The following is an 18,174-nucleotide window of genomic DNA, read 5'->3' on the forward strand; positions in this document are numbered from 1 at the left end:
GTTTGACTTCTGCGATTACTAGAGGTGCTCAAAAGTGGTTATCAGCAGCGTCCAGACACTTCGGATTACGGCAAACTACTACTTGAGCAACGTTGACCAAAGTGTCCACTTGTATACATTTTTTTGGCACCCGTGGTATTTAAGCACATTCTATAAGTTTTTTGGAGACATTGGGAATTCTGCACAACTCTTTTTCTTGTTCGATATGTTGTTAAAAGTAATTTTAACTGTTTATTTTCTTCTATTTGATGAATGAAGTTAATATACTGTGGGCTTTTTTTGGTCACTTTCACATTAATTTCAAAGCAACTTGATTTTTAATTATATATTTTAGTGATAAAGTCTTTTTGTAACTATTTCTTAAAAATCTTTACTATACTCATGACCAATAATAAAGCAGAAATAATTAAACTGGAGTTGGGTGGTTTGTTAAATTTTGCAATAAAAAAGTCGTCTTAGGGAAGTGCTTTTGTTTCAAGGTGTAATTGAATCTATGTACTGTGTACCTGCGGGCATTTAACAAACATTACTGATTGACAATGATATCAGAAGAATCGGCCTTATTTACAACAAACAACAAAGCATGTAGGAAAATAATAGTATCAGCACATCTTTTGGAGTATGTTTCTGCCTTTAAGCCTATATGTAATTTTGAGGTTTTTCTGGTGTTTTCATTTTTGCTATAAATATTATTCATTTTTATATTAACCTAAGCATTTAAAGATTTAGAAATGGCTGCTTGACACCAGTTTCCAAATGAAAGGAATAATGAACTGATCAGCTCCAGCAGGGTTTCCCATAGATAGTGTAACATCTTCTAAGTAGCTTTGTTCATACAGTGTTGTTATCCTTAACTTTTACAGTATCTGACTCACTGTGTATAAATGAGAGCTCAAATATCTTAGGCCTTGGCTTCAAATTTATAGCATAAAATCACAGTCTTGGAACTAAAAAGAAATGTACGCAACATCATTTTACAAGGGACTTAATGGGGAAACTGCACAAGTTAAGTGCCTTGTACCACACACTAGTAGTAGATGCCAAGATTTGGCCTAAAACCTAGAGTTGTCTCATGCGGTCCTGCTCATCACTCTGCCCCTTTACTCACAATAATCACTTTACCTTCTGCTTGATAAGTATTGATGTTATTGTGTATGGAACCTTTAACTTTTCAAAGTGCTTTCATGATTCATCTTTGTGAGGAAGGAAGAAAAAGATGAGAAAGAAAGTTCAGAGATTTACTGACTTGCCCAGACTAGAAACCAGGTTTCTTGAAATTCATCTTGGTATATTCTGCAGATTCTCCTCCCGTGTTGAAAACAGTCCAAGTCATTCAAATTTGCTCCTTCCTTTGTAGCGTAAGTGTACTTGATATCTTGCCTTGTTTAGTACTTGACAGTGCAAGGAACCTTTAACATTGAAAGTTTATATGTGGTAGCCTAGGCTCTTGCAGGTTGATAAAAAATTACCTTTTTTTGGTCATGTTTATCATGTTGAGAATTACTAACTTTCCCAAGATTCCAGATTGCTTTCTTTTCCAAGAGAATTTTGCTTGAGACGTATCTTGATTCTAAACAATTGACATATTCTCTCTTACCAGAAAATTAATTTTGAAAAGTCCTCAGTTAAAGGGAATACTTGGAAACCTGAAAATTCAAGATAGCTTTGGGATTTATGATGCCCAGTATGTACAGGAAGACGTTAAACATTTATTGTCCTAGTAAATGTTAAGGCTAGCCTGCCTGGTTCCTTATGTCTCTTCTTATTCTCTAGTCCCAGGGTGTGTGTGTGTGTGTGTGTGTGTGTGTGTGTGTGTGTGTGTGTGTGTGTGAGAGAGAGAGAGAGAGAGGGAGATTTTTACTAACCTTGGATCTGTACATTTTATTATTACTTACATGTCACTTTCCTCTAAAAAGACAAACTCTGCTGTAGACTTTGCCTTCAAAGATACCTCATCTAGTAACTTGCAAAGCCTGAATAATGTGAGGAGTTAATTTTATAACAATACTTAAGTATTCAACATTTCCCAACATATATGTAGTTAATTAAGCTGAAAATTATAGTACAGTGTTTAAAGTGTGGTTTTTAGAGTAATTTACTGAACAAATGTTTACTGAAAAAGCAGTCACTTCTAGAGGCTTCCACTTTATCTTGTTTTATCCTTATTACAACCCTGTAAGGATTTAAAAAAAAAAATCCTACGTAACATGAAATAAGCTTAAAGACTATGTTACTCGAGGTCATAGAACTATTAAAGCAGAGCCAAGATTTGAACCCAGTATTTCTGAATACAAAGCTGGCATTTTTTCCATGGTACCAGTCCTTCCTAGAAGTATTTGACATGAAGATGGCCAAATGGTTTTTATTTAGTAATCTCTTCAGTGGTGAGTACATTCTGACAAATTCGTGAACTTATTGCAACGATGTTGCTAACCTTTTTTGATACCAGAGAGATTATTCATTATGAAATTGTACCAACTGGACAAACAGTTTTAACCACGTTTACTATTTGGAAGTGCTGAAAAGCCTGCGTGAAAAAGTTAGAAGACCTGAACTTTTTGCCAACAATTCATGGCTCTTGCATCACGACAATGCAGCAGTTCACAGGGCACGGTCTATGAGGGAGTTTTTAGCCAGTAAACAAATAACTATATTGCAACACCCTTCCTACTCACCTGATCTGGCCCCCAATGACTTCTTTCTTTACCGGAAGATAAAGGAAGTATTGAAGACATTTTGATGACATTCAGGACATCAAAGGGTGATAGGACGACAGCTTTGATGGCCATTCCAGAAGAAGAGTTCCAAAACTGCTTTGAAGGGTGGACTAGGCGCTGGCATTGGTGCATAGCTTCCCAAGGGGAGTACTTCAAAGGTGACCGTAGTGATATTCAGCAATGAGGTATGTAGCACTTTTTCTAGGATGAGTTTGCGAACCTAATTGTCAGACGTGGTACATAGGTTTTTAGTACTATATAGAAAATAGGGAAAATATAGCCCAAATGTTTTAAATAGGAGCTTTGTTCAACTAAATATTTCAAATAATTTTCAGAGATACTTTTTATTTTTTTAAAAAACACTAGAACTTAAGAAATTAAGTGCGGTTCCTTCAATTTGCCATTGATGACTTTGAAGCCAAAGGAATTCAAAAGCGTAGACGAAATATAGCAAAGCTGGATTTAGACGACATGAGTTTTAGCTGTTCTTTCAACTACATTTACATTTACTGATACTTCATTCCACATAGAATGTATTACAGGCCCACAATCCCTTGTTTGAAACCATTGGAGCCACATATGTTGGGAAGTTCAGATTTTTTCAAAAATTTTAGAAAGGTGACAGGGTGTCTGTACTGTATATTAATATTCCATCACCAGTGAGCCTGGGGTAGTGCTCCTGTCAACCATATGACTATCTTTGTAGTAAAACTTGACTAATTTTCACATACACAAGAAAATTAAGAAGCCTCTCATTGTTGATGTCAAGTCAGCTTTACCACCATAATAAGTTACAAAAAAACTTGTGGTTTTCAGAACTTTGAATTTCTAAATTGTGGATTAGAGGTTTTGGACCTTTAACAGAAGTCCCTTTCTCAACCTTCAGTTTTAGAAAAAAACTCATGTTGAAACTTAATAATTGAGTTACGACTTACTAAGCAATTCTTTGTGCCAGAATATCCTGCCAGGCACTTTACACATATTTCAAAATCTTGAAACAACTCTTCAAGTGAGGTATAAATTACCTCTATTTCATAGGTATACGAGATAGCTGTGGCTTAGCTAAATTAAGTGACAGGCCCTGTTCCCCTAACTTTAAGAGGTGAAGCAGGAATTCAAATCCCAGTGTGGCCAACCTAAAGCCAGTGTAACCTTTGCTGTGATACACACTGCCGTGAGGTGTTACCCTTTCTAATGTTAATAGTTCACTTCCATCTCTGGAGAGGGTTACAGTTCACAATATGACTTGTGGGGAAGACCAGCTTTAATATGAGTTTGGGAAAAGGACAATTTTTGGAAGGAATAGAATATGTGAAGGGATTAAAGGAAGATACATCTGCATGTAGAGGAAAAAGCAGTGAAGCAGTGTGACGCTTTTGTGGGAAGAAATGTGAATGTTAGATGAGTGTGACATTGTTTTTAAGTTTACACATTTCATAGTACAGGGCATTTTCCCCTGACTAAAATAAGTGAATAGATTCCAAAGCCACTTAATGGATATTAGAAGAAAATTAAAGGGCTTGTTTTACGTAGAAGTATAGATGCAAAATTGCCAAACAATGTGAGCTAACTGAATCCAATGTATATTAAAATTTACAGTGCCAAAAAAGTGTATACTCATTTTAAGAAAGGAAAACTATTAAAATTGTAATATATACCGATAACAAAAGATGAATACAAGTCACGTTTGACTTCTGCATTTACAAGAGATGCACAATGTGGTTACCATCATCAGCATAATTTTAATAGTTGGGTTTTTTTCTTAAAATGTGTATACATTTTTTTGGTACCCTCTGTGTATGATTGATTAGGATTTGTCCCAGGAACAAAAAATCTGTCACTGATTTATCATATTAAAAGACTAAAAAAACCATGGCATTTGAAAAGATTCAACACCTATTTTAACACTCAGTACATTACAGTTAGAAGGAAATTAAGATTAATTAAACATGGACTTGATTGAACTTGACAAAAGTTACAAACAAAGGTAAGTTGTTGAGTTTTTATTGTTTTAAATCAATTAGCAATAAAACTATTGGAGGGAGATATCAACCCTGGGTATTGGGAGACTTGGGTTTCATTATATAAATCTCTGTTTAGGTTTATATAATGAAGATGTTGAACTCCACTTGAATAATAGTACCTTGCATTTACAAAGCATTTTATAATTACCAAGCTTTTTAGATTTCTTCCAGCTCTAAAAATAAATGTGAAGGAGACAATAATTTTGAATAAAGAAAGGGAGATTGTTTTTATTATTTTTATGTATTTGGTCTGTTTTTCTCAAATACGAAACAAGGCCACCATACTGTGTAAGTCCGGGACACCCCCCACATTATGGTCCATGTGGATGGTACCGCTCTGGGGTTAATAAGGATTAGAGTGCACAGCCAGATAGATGGTTGCCTTGTAAACTTGGTTACTGAAACTTAACAATGAAGTTACTGAGTGTGCTGTGAACTGTTACTTCTGTTTGCATTTGTTAAATTCTTGGCTGCAAAGATAGAAATAAACGTGACTCATTACTCTAGATTAGAAAGAAATATCTAGAGGTAGTCTCAGTTTAGGAGGCTGCCATGTTGTGCACAATAGGAAAAAACATTTACCACAGGGTCACTTTGGTCAAACTGGGGCATCCCTTCGTTTTGTCTTTAAAAATTACAGTCTAGATTCTAGGAAGAGGAACTGATAATAGAATTGCATTGCCGTATTTTTAAATTACTATAAAAATAGCTATAGTACGGGTCTTTGAAATACTTAAGGTGCAGAGACCACAAGTTGCCAAAGAGTGTTTCAACTGGGTAAATGTCTTCAGGTGCTTCTTAGTATCTATGTTTGAGTTGTGCACGTGTTTAGTTACCTGCTAGTAAGCAAAGTTATCTTCAGGGAGATTGCATCTGTAGAGACAAAATGACCCGAAAGATGAACTACTTGAGAAACTAAAAATTAGCTTGATTGAGAAGTAAAAGTCCACCTTGCTTTTCATTGGGCTGGGATAACAGACACAGCAGTCTGTCTTCCACTGGTAGACTGCAGCTGTAAAGATTTATAATGATTCTCTAAGATCAGAGACATCAGAAACTTTGCTGTTTGAAATGATGTAAGAATGAAACCTCAAACTTTTGTCAGAACTTAAGTCCTTTTGACAGAGAACCAGCGTCAATATACAACTTCAGAGCTTCAAAGGAGGGGCTGCTAGACACAAAATTCCACATCTACCTTAACTTTGCCAAGAAGGAGGATGAGAGATCCACTTTGCAGTCCAGACTTAATGTTGACCGCTTTACACACTGTCCTATTGTGCGTTGAACCTGTCAAGGCACTGCTTTATTTAAATTTCACCTAAATTCTACTCTTCCCCAAATCCTGTAAGTGTTCCTATTGGGTTAAGATGCTCCACACTTCTGATGTTGCCGTCGCCTTCATTGTAATGAGTCAATAAACCTGACTTTGGAGAGCTACAGATTTGTCTCTGGTGATTGGGTTAAAACAACTGGGGAAGAGTCCACTGAGGTTTCTGACACCCTCTCTTACTGCAGGCAGGACTCTACTTGGTAATGTGCACATCTGAGACCCTTTCAGTTTCACCGGTTTGAGATTTCTCTGTCCCTAATTGCATAGTGTTTGCACTGAACTTCTGTTGGCAAAAATCTAGCCCATTTTATTTATCTAAAACTGTATCTTATACTCACTGAAATTTATGTGTGACTTTTAAGCGAAATAGTGTCCTGCATGGAGAATATATGGTGGAACTGAATGTGTTTTGGGAATAAGGACTGACATACAAGAGTTAATATTCATCTGGGCGAAAACATTAGCATGTTGATTTTAAAAAAGATTTAGTAGGGAATTGTGACAGTCATCTAATAAACAGATGTGGCTGGCTCATTCAGGACTACTTCACTTCGTTTTTCTGTAGAAAACAAACTTCCTTTTTCTATTTGACAAACTTGTCAATGCACTTCTAGGAGCTCTTTCCTATGATTTTTGTTGTTGTTTTGCTTTCTTGTATCCTGTGACTTTTTACATTTTATGTTTAATAGTAAATAACAGAATGATGTAAGATGCAGTCTAAGTAATATATCTTAGCCAAAAGGAACTTAAATGAAGCAGTTGTAAGAAATCACCCTGAATTAAGTATCCTGGCTTCTGTGAACTAATATTCTTACATCCTGAGAAAATTTGGCATATGAATAATCTTTGAGGGATAGAAGAATAGATAAATGTCCTAAGTTTTAAAGGGGGGGAAATAGTTAATATGCAAAAACTTGAATGGCATCAGTGCTGTAGAGGAGTTAATTTGTGAACTTTTAGGAAAGGGTTTGAGAGGCGGCAAGTGTCCACAGTACCCTGTAAGGGTGTAGGGTGGGATGGGCTTGAGTTGGAAAATGAACTTGACCAGTTCATGGCTTGTGGCTGTAATAAAGTTACTTAGTCTTTCCGAGCATTAGATTTTTCAGATTAAATTGACTTGATGGTTACTTAGCTCTTCTTGGGAGATTATTGTGAGAATTAAATAATTTAGGTGAAGTGTCTGGCACATAGTAACTGCTGTTGTAATTATTGATAAAAGTCAGTGTGGATTCACAAAAAAACAGTCTCGTAGATCAGCATTCTTCATAATGTTGGCTTTCAGGGATATCAAGCATTTGATTCAAATTTTATTTTTAAAATATAGGTAATTTAGCAGGTTTCTTTAATGCAGGACTTTCAAAGTTTTAACATGTTTAAGGAGGTCATAATATCCAAATTGGTCTGACCAGGAAACCGTTAGAAAACCTATCTTGACAAAATACAAGTTGAAAAATTGTGTAATGAGAAAATTTTTTAAATTTGAAATTATGAGACATTTATGTTCTTAAAGTTATTCTTTTAATTAGCTGTGTTTTATTTTGTGGTTCCTGGGAATATTTTATGTGAACAAAGAAGGTTTATTCCTAAAGAGCTTAACTGTCATTGATTTAAAATGAACTCATGTGCCTTTAAAAAAATTTATTAGACTAAAAGAATACTGTTAAAATACTGGGTTTCTCTTTCAACAGGAGTTTTAACAGAGCTTCACATGAGGTCCTTGTGGGGAAAATGAAGAAATGTAGGCAGAATGATAGTTGACTGGGAAGGACTTGGGCCTCAGTAGCCGTCCCCAGAGAAGGCTGATTGATGTCCACCTGGGAGAAGATTGCCACTGATGCCCTAGGGGCTTTGTTCTTGGTCTTTGCTGATGAAGTCTGCGGCTAATAGGAATTTGGGAAATAAAAAATATATGTCGAAGTGAAGTATCAATATACAAAAAGGTTTCGGATTTTTGGGAAAGGAGGTTTTAGTCATTGTAATTGCAATATCCAGTCGATTGAGTAATATACCTTAGATCTTGGATTGCATTAGTACAAGCGTAGAATAGAATAGGAAGAGGAAGGTCATAACCCTGATCTGCCTACCCCCCCCTACCCCCCCCCCCGCACCTTTTTAAAACCATACTTTGTTTAGATTGGGACGCTGCTGATAGACTTGACTAAATCTGAGGTGATGTGTAGGAAAGCAGCGAGGTCCTGAGGATGCTTGAATTACGTCATGAGGAAGCATTAAAGGAACCCCAGAAGAAGAAAGCGGAAACTCGTAAATTTGAAGAGCTGCTCTGTGGAAGAGAGGTTAGATTTAGACCATGGTAATTCCAGGACGTAGACAAGATAGAAACAGTGAGTGGGCTTCAGAGGAAGATTTCACCTGTTGAGAACTGTTTCATTGTTGGAGTTTTCTCATAGGCTGCCTTGGGAGAGATCATGCGAGGTTTTCAGTCGTTCCCTTCTAGGGACATTTGTTGGTAGGATGAGTTTAGGGTAAGATTGGGTTAGATTGTCCAAAGTCCATCTGGTGTCGTCATCCTATCACCATACCCCCCCACCCCCAAGCACACACACGCTGGCCTCCAAACTGACAGTTTTTATGAGTGCGTAAGCTTGAAAAAAGTGATTGAAAAAAAAAAAAAGATACAGGATTTAAATAAGATGTTATTTTTGTGGCTATGGATCAATAACAAGTTTTTTTTGTAAAGGTAAAACTAAAAACAGCTTTGGAAATCTCTTTGCAATCCACTTTTTAGTCTAAAGCAGTGGCTCTCAGACTTTTTTGATGAGGTTCTAATAAATTTTACATTGCAATTTCCTACACACAAGAACACAAACACCTGAAACAAGTTTAGAAGCTTGTTTATTTAGGTACAGTTTTCTCTGATATTTTCTATTTGTGTTTTCTTTTAAAATGCTGGTTATATGCCAGTAAATTCCTTTTCAGACCCAGTAGTAGATTGTGACCTATAGATTAACATTGTTCTACAGGATTTCATTGATCTGATGAAATGAGGTTTTTTTGTTTTTTGTTTTTTTTACCACCTAGGTGATTGGTGAAAAGAGCTATGCTGGCTATGTTGGATTTCTCAAAACTCAATGCACTTTCAAGTGCCTAATGAGAAACTTGTTAAATTATACAAAGTTCGCAAGGTGGTTTTTGTTATTCCCTGCATTTACCAGAACAATCTTACTTCTTCAGGGTAAAAATGGAAGTACAGTCAGCTTGATTGAGCTAAAGAAAGTAGTAAGGTGTCTAAGTAGCTGTTTGCCTGGAGAACAAGGTTTTGTGCTTTTTAAGTGGTATAAAACTTAAGGTGTCAATAATTAAATGTGGATCTGTTTAAAAGTTCTGCTTCCTCACCTGGAGCTTGCTTGTTACTTTTCTCCATATTTTGTGCAGGTTTATTGTAAAGTAGTACTGGATTATGTGGTTTTAGTTGTTTTCTCATCTGTAAAGTTAAGAGGTTAGATGCTACCATCGCAAAGTATGGTAATTTCCATCTGAAATAATTGTAATCCTTGACTCTTCAGAATGTTGGTTTTACATATCTCACATTTCAGGAATATGTTTTGGTCCTAGATGGTTGCTGCTACAAGAAAGAAAAAGCATATGGAGGGTAGACTTACCAGTATTTAGTAGAAAGAAGATGATTAAGAGTGAAAAAAAAAAATCCTTTTGCTTCTAAACTGCTTGAGTTATCAACGTTTGGTACGCAGAACAACTCTTTTAGTGTTCTATGTCTAGCTTCCCACTTTACCTTTCATTTTTTGCACTTTCATACAAAAGTGGGAGCTTCTCATCGCAGCCCTCAGGCAATCATCCCAGAATTGGTTCATTGTGACCAAGGTACATTTAGAATCTAAATAGATGATTATATCAGCTTTTAAATAAGAGCAGGCACATAATTGAAGTTTTTGTATTCCCAAATTTTGTATTTAAACATTCGTTTTTCTTACTGGGTTACAGTTGTCTTTTCTAAAGTGTAAACTTGTAGACTTGTTTAGATGGAACTCCAGTTGATTTGAGTGGTAGAAATTGATCTAACTTGTATGGTGGCTTTAAGATAGCCACTTTCTCTGACCTAAATGGTAACCTGCAAACTTTATCACAAAGTTGGAAATAATATTATAATAGGGGTATTTTGGTATTCTCATTTTAATGAAATGAGCAACAAATCTTTTAAGACATTCTTTCTAAATGGTTTTAGAATAAATACTGTATTTCCCCGAAAATAAGACCAACCAGACCATCAGCTCTACTGCATCTTTTGGAGCAAAAATTAATATAAGACCCCGTATTGTATTATATTATATTATACCCGGTATTATATTATACCCGCTATTATATTAAGACCCGGTATTATATTAAAATAAGACCGGGTCTTGTATTAATTTTTGCTCCAAAAGGCGCATTAGAACTAATGGTCTGGCTAGGTCTTATTTTCAGGGAAACACGGTATTCTAAGACATCCATATTTTAAAACAATGACTTAATTGTGTTCAAATAATAATTAAGTGTTCAAGATTGCAGTGATATTCTGGGTGGAATGAGTTAGTGCTTACAAGTAATAATAGCAATTGATTGGATAGTTGTGTACTTGACACTCACAACAATCTTGAGAGATAGGTATTGTTATTCCTGTTTCACAGGTGAGGAAACTGAAGTTCAGTGAGGGGCAGTAATTGCGCAAGGACATGGAAGTAGTAAGTGGCAGAGCTAGGATTTAAACCAATGTTCCAAAATCTGTTTCTAACCTCTATGCTATATTGAAGTTTTATTTTGTCCTCCCAGGTTTGGTTGTTGATGCTCATTTTACACTGAAGAGTTAGTTTAGCTTTGGCATTTAATTTAAGTAATGGTTTAATTTAATTCAATTCCTCAATTTTGAGGAATTGAATGTTCCTTTGTTTTCAACTAGGAGTAGAATTTCCCATGCTCTTAGACTTAAATACTACTCTTAAGTGTTGTCTATCCCAATATATCTGGTCAGTTTCCAATTTACATAGGAATAAGTTCATCAAAAATATTTCAAGCCTAAAGTAAATCTCCAATAGTGGAAATAGTATGATTTGAATAGCAGCTTTAGAAGGCAGGAAATGAACTAAACTATTAGTATAAATCAATGACATTGAAAGAAACTTGTTATCACAGATCTTTTATTTAAATTATACTTTCGCTTCTTTAACGTTTTTAGATTGATTTTTTTTTTTACTAGTTACTCATAAGACAAGATTGCTTCTATATTCGTATTTTGCTTTACTCACGTTTTAGTTTTTGTGATAAATAACATTTATGTAAGATAATTCTGGCCATTTTCACATTGAAAGTTAAAATATTTTGTATTTCAAAGGAAGGAGTGATCTTCTGATTTAATTTTGAAAAATTTAATTATATAATGTCAGAGTAGTCTACATGGCATTTTTGTAGTACTTGTTGAAAACTAGGATAGAAAAAATACACTAAATAGTTGCCTTTTTAATTTGTTAGATTTAAAGTAACAAGTTCTTCACTGTGGAAGAAACTAAATTTTCCTTTGTAGTTAAGGGCAGTGCTGACTAAATTGTCTGATAGGCTGAAAACTCCAGTGGCACATCCATCCTCTACTGATACCTTTTCCCACCCCAAGTCCTTTGCAGATTCCAAGTCCATTCACGCATCAAACACATCTCTTGAATTTGGTGTTCCGAATGAAAGAGAGGACCCCGTCCTCAAGAAATTCAATTTAGTAAGAAAGACAGACATTTAGTAAATTATATAGTACCAAAGATGGAAGGTGTTGAGGTAAGACTGTATCTAATACCGTGTTTCCCCAAAAATAAGACCTAGCTGGACAATCAGCTCTGTGTCTTTTGAAACAAAAATTAATATAAGACTTGGTCTTATTTTACTATAATATAAGACCGGGTCTATAAAATATATAATATTACATTTATTACATTATATTGTAATATGTTATAATAAATATATGTGTAATATACTGGGTCTAATATAAGACCGGGTCTTATATTAATTTTTGCTCCAAAAGACGCATTAGAGCTGCCTGACCAGCTAGGTCTTATTTTCGGGGAAACAAGGTAGGAGTGGGATTGATATGAACAGCAGTTTAGGCCAAGGATCAGCATGACTAGGTGGTAAAAAAACAGTATGATTGGCGTTATTAACAAAGTTCCTGGGTTGCTTGATTGTTAAGTGGCAAGAGATGAGAATTTAAGGAGATGATATTATCTTGTAAACTATCTTATAAAATTAGGTTTCTAACAGAGCCCTTAAATTTGGCCCTGAGAGCAAAAAGTTCAGAAAACCTTTGAGTGCCTACTTTTTACCTCGCTCTGTACCAGAAATGTGGGTGTAAGATATGGTTCTTACTTTCAGGAAGCTCAGATTAGTGAAGAAAAAAATGATACAGCAATACTAAACTTTAATATAACTTTATTTAATTTGTAGAGTAACATTTTAGATCTGTCAGCAACTTAGGTTATCAGTTTCAACAGGGGAGGATCTCAGGCCCCGAGAAATTAGTGATTTGCTTGAAGTTCTAGAACCAGAACCCAGGATTGCTACTAACAAAGATTCTGTACTTTATAATTCCTTTCTGGAGTGTTCCACTACTAGTGATACACTAAGAATGTAACTGTCATTGGCAAACTGTTAGAAAGTTCTTTACGTTGAACCCACACTTAATCTGATCACCAAAGCCAAGCAGGTATGTTTACTACTGCTTTCGTTTCAAAACTGTAAAGTAGCTAACATGTTTTCCTTCATTCAAGTTAAAAATCTAAATTATTCAGTTGTTCTTAGTATGACATACCCTTCACCATTCTAGTTACCCTTCTTCATATGGTCTCATAGGATCTATTTGTTGATTTACGGTACCCAGAAATTGTAGCAATATTTTAGTGGCGATCCTTCCAGCATGGATAAGCTGGAATAATTATGCCTGCAGTTTCACAACCTATACATTAATTATTAGAGATTAAGACTTAAAAGTCCCTCTTCTGGATACTTGCCTTCACTTGGTTCCATGTTCTATTTTACTTGATTGTAAGTAATGCAGAAAATGATTATCTTTGCTTTATGATCATTATACTGTTTCTCATGGCATCCGTCATTTAAAAATCACTATTTTGCTAGAACATGGTAGGCATTTGATTTCTAACCCACGCCCCAACCCCCCCAAAATACTTTTTTTTAGAAAAAATATTTTTATTTTACTTTTTTTTAAATTGTAGAAGCATAACAAAATTTACTATCTTAACCATTTTTAAGTGGCCAGTTCAGTAGTGTTAAATATATTCACATTGTTGTGCACCCAATCTCCAGAACTCTTTCTCGCAAAACTGAAACTATACATACCATTAACTCCCCACCCCCCACCCCAGCTCCTGACAGCCACCATTCTTCTTTCTGTCTCTATGAATTTAACTACTCTAGGTACATCATATAATTGAAATTAACAGTCATGTTTTTTAAATTAACTTTCCTAATAGAAGGGTATCTTTGACATATAAACTCAGCTTACAAAAAAAAACATACAGTTGGCCCTGAACAACACGGGGATTAGGGGCGCCAACCGCCATACAGTCAAAAATCCGAGTATAACTTTTGACTCCCTCAAAACTACTAATACCTACTGTTGACTGGAAGCCTTACTGGTAACATAAACAGATCATTAATACTTGTATGTTATATGCGGTCTAACAATTAAGTTTGCGAACTCGTCCTAGAAAAAGTGCTACATACGCTGTCTGACAATTAAGTTTGCGAACTTGCCACCGTGCGCTTACGTGGGCAGCTCTGTACATACAGCTCGGTGAGGTTTCATAACCTTGGTGTATCAGTGTCTCACAGCTGTGTTCATGTTGACCTGTGACGGTGTCTCGCTGAGTGGTGTTCATTATTGTTGAGTGTTTTTGTGTGCCGTCATGAGAATGTCTGAGCTTGAAGTAGAGCAACAAATAAATACTAAATTTCTTGTTAAACTTGGCAAGAGTGGAAGTGAAATCGGACATGTTAGTCCAAGTTTATGGGGATAATGCCATGAAGAAAACGGCAGTGTACAAATGGATTAAACGTTTTTCTGAGGGGAGAGAATGTGTCACTGATGAAGAGAGGTCAGGGCGGCCAGTAACGAGCAGAACTGATGAAAACATTGCAAAAACTTGTCGAATTGTGTGTCAGAATTGTCGGCTGACTGTGAAAAGCGTAGCAGACCAAGTAAACATCCATAGAGAAACAGGAAAATCTTAACTGAAAATCTTGGCATGAGAAAGGTGTGTGCAAAAACAGTCTCGAAGGAGCTCATTGATGAACAAAAGCAAAGGAGAGTCGAAGTGTGCCAGGACCTTTTGGAGAGGCAAGACCATGTTTTGGGCGGTTATCACTGGTGATGAAACGTGGGTGTACCAGTACGTCCCTGAAACAAAGCGGCAAATTGCACAATAGAAGTCAGTCAATTCTCCATGACCAAAAGGTTCCATCCAAATCAAGAGTCAAAACAATGTTGCTAACCTTTTTTGATATCATAGGGATTACTCGTTATGAATTTGTACCAACTGGACAAACAGTTCGCCAAGTTTACTATTTGGAAGTGCTGAAAAGGCTGCGTGAAAACATTAGACGACCTGAACTTTTCACCAACAATTCATGGCTCTTGCATCACGACAATGCACCAGCTCACACGGCACTGTCTGTGAGGGAATTTTTAGCCAGTAAATAACTATTGGAACACCCTCCCTGTCACCATAATTTGTATATTATAATGTAATTTAAAAATCACTTTGCCTTGAAAAAAACTCAGCAATAACCTTGTTTATCAGGTATACATGTATATGTACATATAGCAGTAAGAAAAAATAACATTTACAGTTTTGGTTTATGCACATGCGATACCTCTGCATATAAAATATAAATGGGACTGGCTTATTTTGATGTTTTATGTATATATATGGGGAGGTGGGAGGATGTTTTGTGGGAAAGTAGTATTTGAGCGATCACTGAGATGAGCAATATAAGAATTGTAATTTGAAATACTTTTGGCTTAAGCAACGCATTCTTGTAACAAAATGTTAAGCTTTTTCGCTGAGGTGAGGACTTACTGAAAAATAATTTTCAGAGAACTAGTTCAAATTCTGTTCATGAAAAAAATGTTCTAATATCTTAGGAAAGTCCTACATGCATGTTAATGATCTTAATTAGAATTTCTTTCTACAGAAATAGGAAGGTCGTTGATTATTCACAGTTTCAGGAATCTGATGATGCTGGTAAGTTTTATTTCAATAAATTATAAGTTGGGCCCTACTCGTGCAAGAATCACCAGCTTATGTACTTTTTTATTATGCTTTTGGAATGGGTTTTATTTTTTACTTTTAGACTATTTATATAAATTACATTAAGATCTGTGTCACCCAAAACAAAAGTTGATCTTGCTTGGATTTTAACTTTTCCTTAGTAAATCATTGATAAAAACACTTGAATAATTTTTTTCTTACCTGGTTTTGGAGTCCAAAGTTTAAATGTGCAATGATTCTGATGCAGTCTTTATTAGTTAATGTATCTCCTGCTGTAATCACAGTTAAAACTTTTACCTTATAATAGGGAATATTTTAGTTTTTGTATAATAAAATAACTAAGATGACAGTATTTTGTGAAACAATTTTGATTTGTAAACTGATTTCATCATAGAATGAGTAGTGTATCTTAAATGTTAGCCATAAAATGTCTTTAGAATATGTCCATAATCTCATTATTTTCCAGATGCATTTACTATTCTTTTTTTAAATCTAATATTATTACTTTATACAGATAATATGTGCACTTTGGGAAAACTTAAAAATGCAGAGATGTATGAAGAAGAGTAAAAAAATAACATATAATCCAATCTCCCAGAGGGAATACTAACATTTATTAAATGTTTGCATTTACTCATTTAATCCCTCAGAACAATCCTGTTAAAATGGGATATATATTATTTCCATTTTACAGATAAGGAAACTTGAGGCAAAGGTTGGGCTCAAGTTCCTTTAGCCAGCAAATGGCCATTTTAACCATTTTATTGAAAAAGCTTTTAACTTTTTAAAAAATATATATAGTTGAAGTCTTGCTATAGAATTTTTGTGTTCTGTCCCTCTCCCACCCCACCCCTACTTACGAGTATCTTTCTCGTGTTATTAAAAGTTACTTGATCACACAGTGTGAGGGATATAAATGATAAACGTCTAAGTTTTGCTTTGTCTTGTGCACCTGAAACTAATTAAATAAATTAATTAAAATAAAAATAAAAAAAATAATAAATAAATAAAAATTAAAAAAAAGAAAAAGTTACTTGAAAAATTCCTATTGATGGTCGTATGCTGTTCCATAATAGAATTTATAATGTGTCCATCATGTAATTGCTGAAGCTCCAGACTACTTCCAGATTCTCACCCTTATATATAGAATGGTAGAGTAAACCATTTTGGAAATAAACACCTTTAAGGTGGGGTAGTTTTTTTTAATTTTATAGGGCTTTTGAAATTGGAGGTATTTTCCTCAAGTGCCAGAGTACTCTACTTAATACTTTAATTTAAAAGTAATTTACTTGATAATAGAAATTGTATTAGGATTGTAGATTGTGGGATCTTTACATTCTAAAATGCTCATAATATAACCATATTACTCTAATAGTTTTCAAATTAATATGAAGATGTGGAAATGTGGAAATCTTTAATAAAAGGGTAGGATATAAAATGATAAGAGATATTTGGCTATAGATATATTAAAACAGACAAGAGAACTAGTGGTAATATGCAAAAATGGAAATGATTGAGTTAAGGTGGTGGGACTGGGACAGAAAAAGAATTTATTGTTTTTTTTAAATGAGAGAAAATTATTTGGGAAATCCTGCCCCCTCACCATTTAAAGAGCATGAGAGATAATTATCTCCGTAAGTGCAATGGTAATTTCTACATGTAGAAATCATAATTTGGTTCACTGAATTTGAAAAATGCTCTGTTTAGATGAAGATTATGGAAGAGATTCAGGTCCTCCAGCTAAGAAAATTCGATCATCTCCCCGAGAAGCTAAAAATAAGAGGCGGTCTGGAAAGAATTCACAGGAAGATAGGTAAGAGGCATTGTTAATTTGTTCCTGCTTACACTGTCTACCACTCCGAGATGAGGGTACTTTCTGATCTGTAAATTGGTGAAATCTTCATTTATTTTGGGAAGGCACTCGTGGTCTACTTAATGTTGTTTTGCATATTTCATCTTAGGCAGTGCTTCTGAGTCTAGAGGTTAGCCTTTTTAAGGTCTTGAGGCTTGTTTGGACTCAACGGGAATCCAAGGTGATCTCCAAGCATGCCTTTGTTGCTACCCAAACCTCTGTACATAAGCAGAAAGATTAAGTATGTAATTTGTTACCTAAGGTTAGTATTGACGTTTTCATTGCAGCGATAGCAAATAATGAGTGGACCTTTCTCATTCAGTGACAAATCACTGGTAGAATCATTACCAAAGCTTATAGAATTTTAAGTTGTACAGTCTGCTGAGTTTTACTGTCTATAATCAGTTCTGCTTTGTTTAGATAATTGGATCATTTTGGGCAGTTTCCTTTCCCTTAGTTTTATAAATGAGTTCAGACAAATTGTAATTTTAACTAAAATTACCTCACGAGACCAGGGTATTATAACTTTTGCCTCTGCTCTTACCAGTATATACATACACTCTCATACTCAGTGTGGCATAACTGTAAAACCTCCTTGATGATGGTGATAGCTACCATCTATGATATGTGCTAGTCTCTGGTATGTGCTAATTTATATTCGTTATCATTTAATTCTCACAACACCTTTATTAGGGAAAGTAGTATTAACTTAGAGAGATTCAGTGATTTACCCAAGATTACCCATCAAATAGGTAAACGGGGCCGGCCCGGTGGCTCAGGCGGTTAGAGCTCCGTGCTCCTAACTCCGAAGGCTGCCGGTTCGATCCCCACATGGGCCAGTGGGCTCTCAACCACAAGGTTGCCAGTTCAATTCCTCGAGTCCCGCAAGGGATGGTGGGCTGTGCCCCCTGCAACTAGCAATGGCAACTGGACCTGGAGCTGAGCTGTGCCCTCCACAACTAAGACTGAA

At 35.4% G+C, this 18,174-nt stretch overlaps 1 protein-coding gene across 3 annotated transcripts in view; it reads left to right on the top strand.

The window, feature by feature from the left end:
• NUCKS1 (nuclear casein kinase and cyclin dependent kinase substrate 1) overlaps positions 1–18,174 on the top strand; it is a 32,287-nt gene that overhangs the window by 2,181 nt on the left and 11,932 nt on the right. For 2 of the 3 annotated variants that reach the window (XM_074322358.2, XM_074322359.2), the window contains exons 2-3: positions 15,276–15,325; positions 17,060–17,165. In XM_074322358.2, coding sequence (XP_074178459.1) covers positions 15,276–15,325; positions 17,060–17,165 — 156 coding nt within the window. Of the gene's footprint in view, positions 1–15,225; positions 15,326–17,059; positions 17,166–18,174 lie in introns of those variants that run through there. The other variant, XM_088801724.1, reaches the window with a different exon arrangement.

This window comes from Rhinolophus sinicus, chromosome 11, assembly GCF_057876585.1.
Source record: "Rhinolophus sinicus isolate RSI-liver-muscle chromosome 11, RSI-T2T, whole genome shotgun sequence".
NCBI lineage: Eukaryota > Metazoa > Chordata > Mammalia > Chiroptera > Rhinolophidae > Rhinolophus > Rhinolophus sinicus.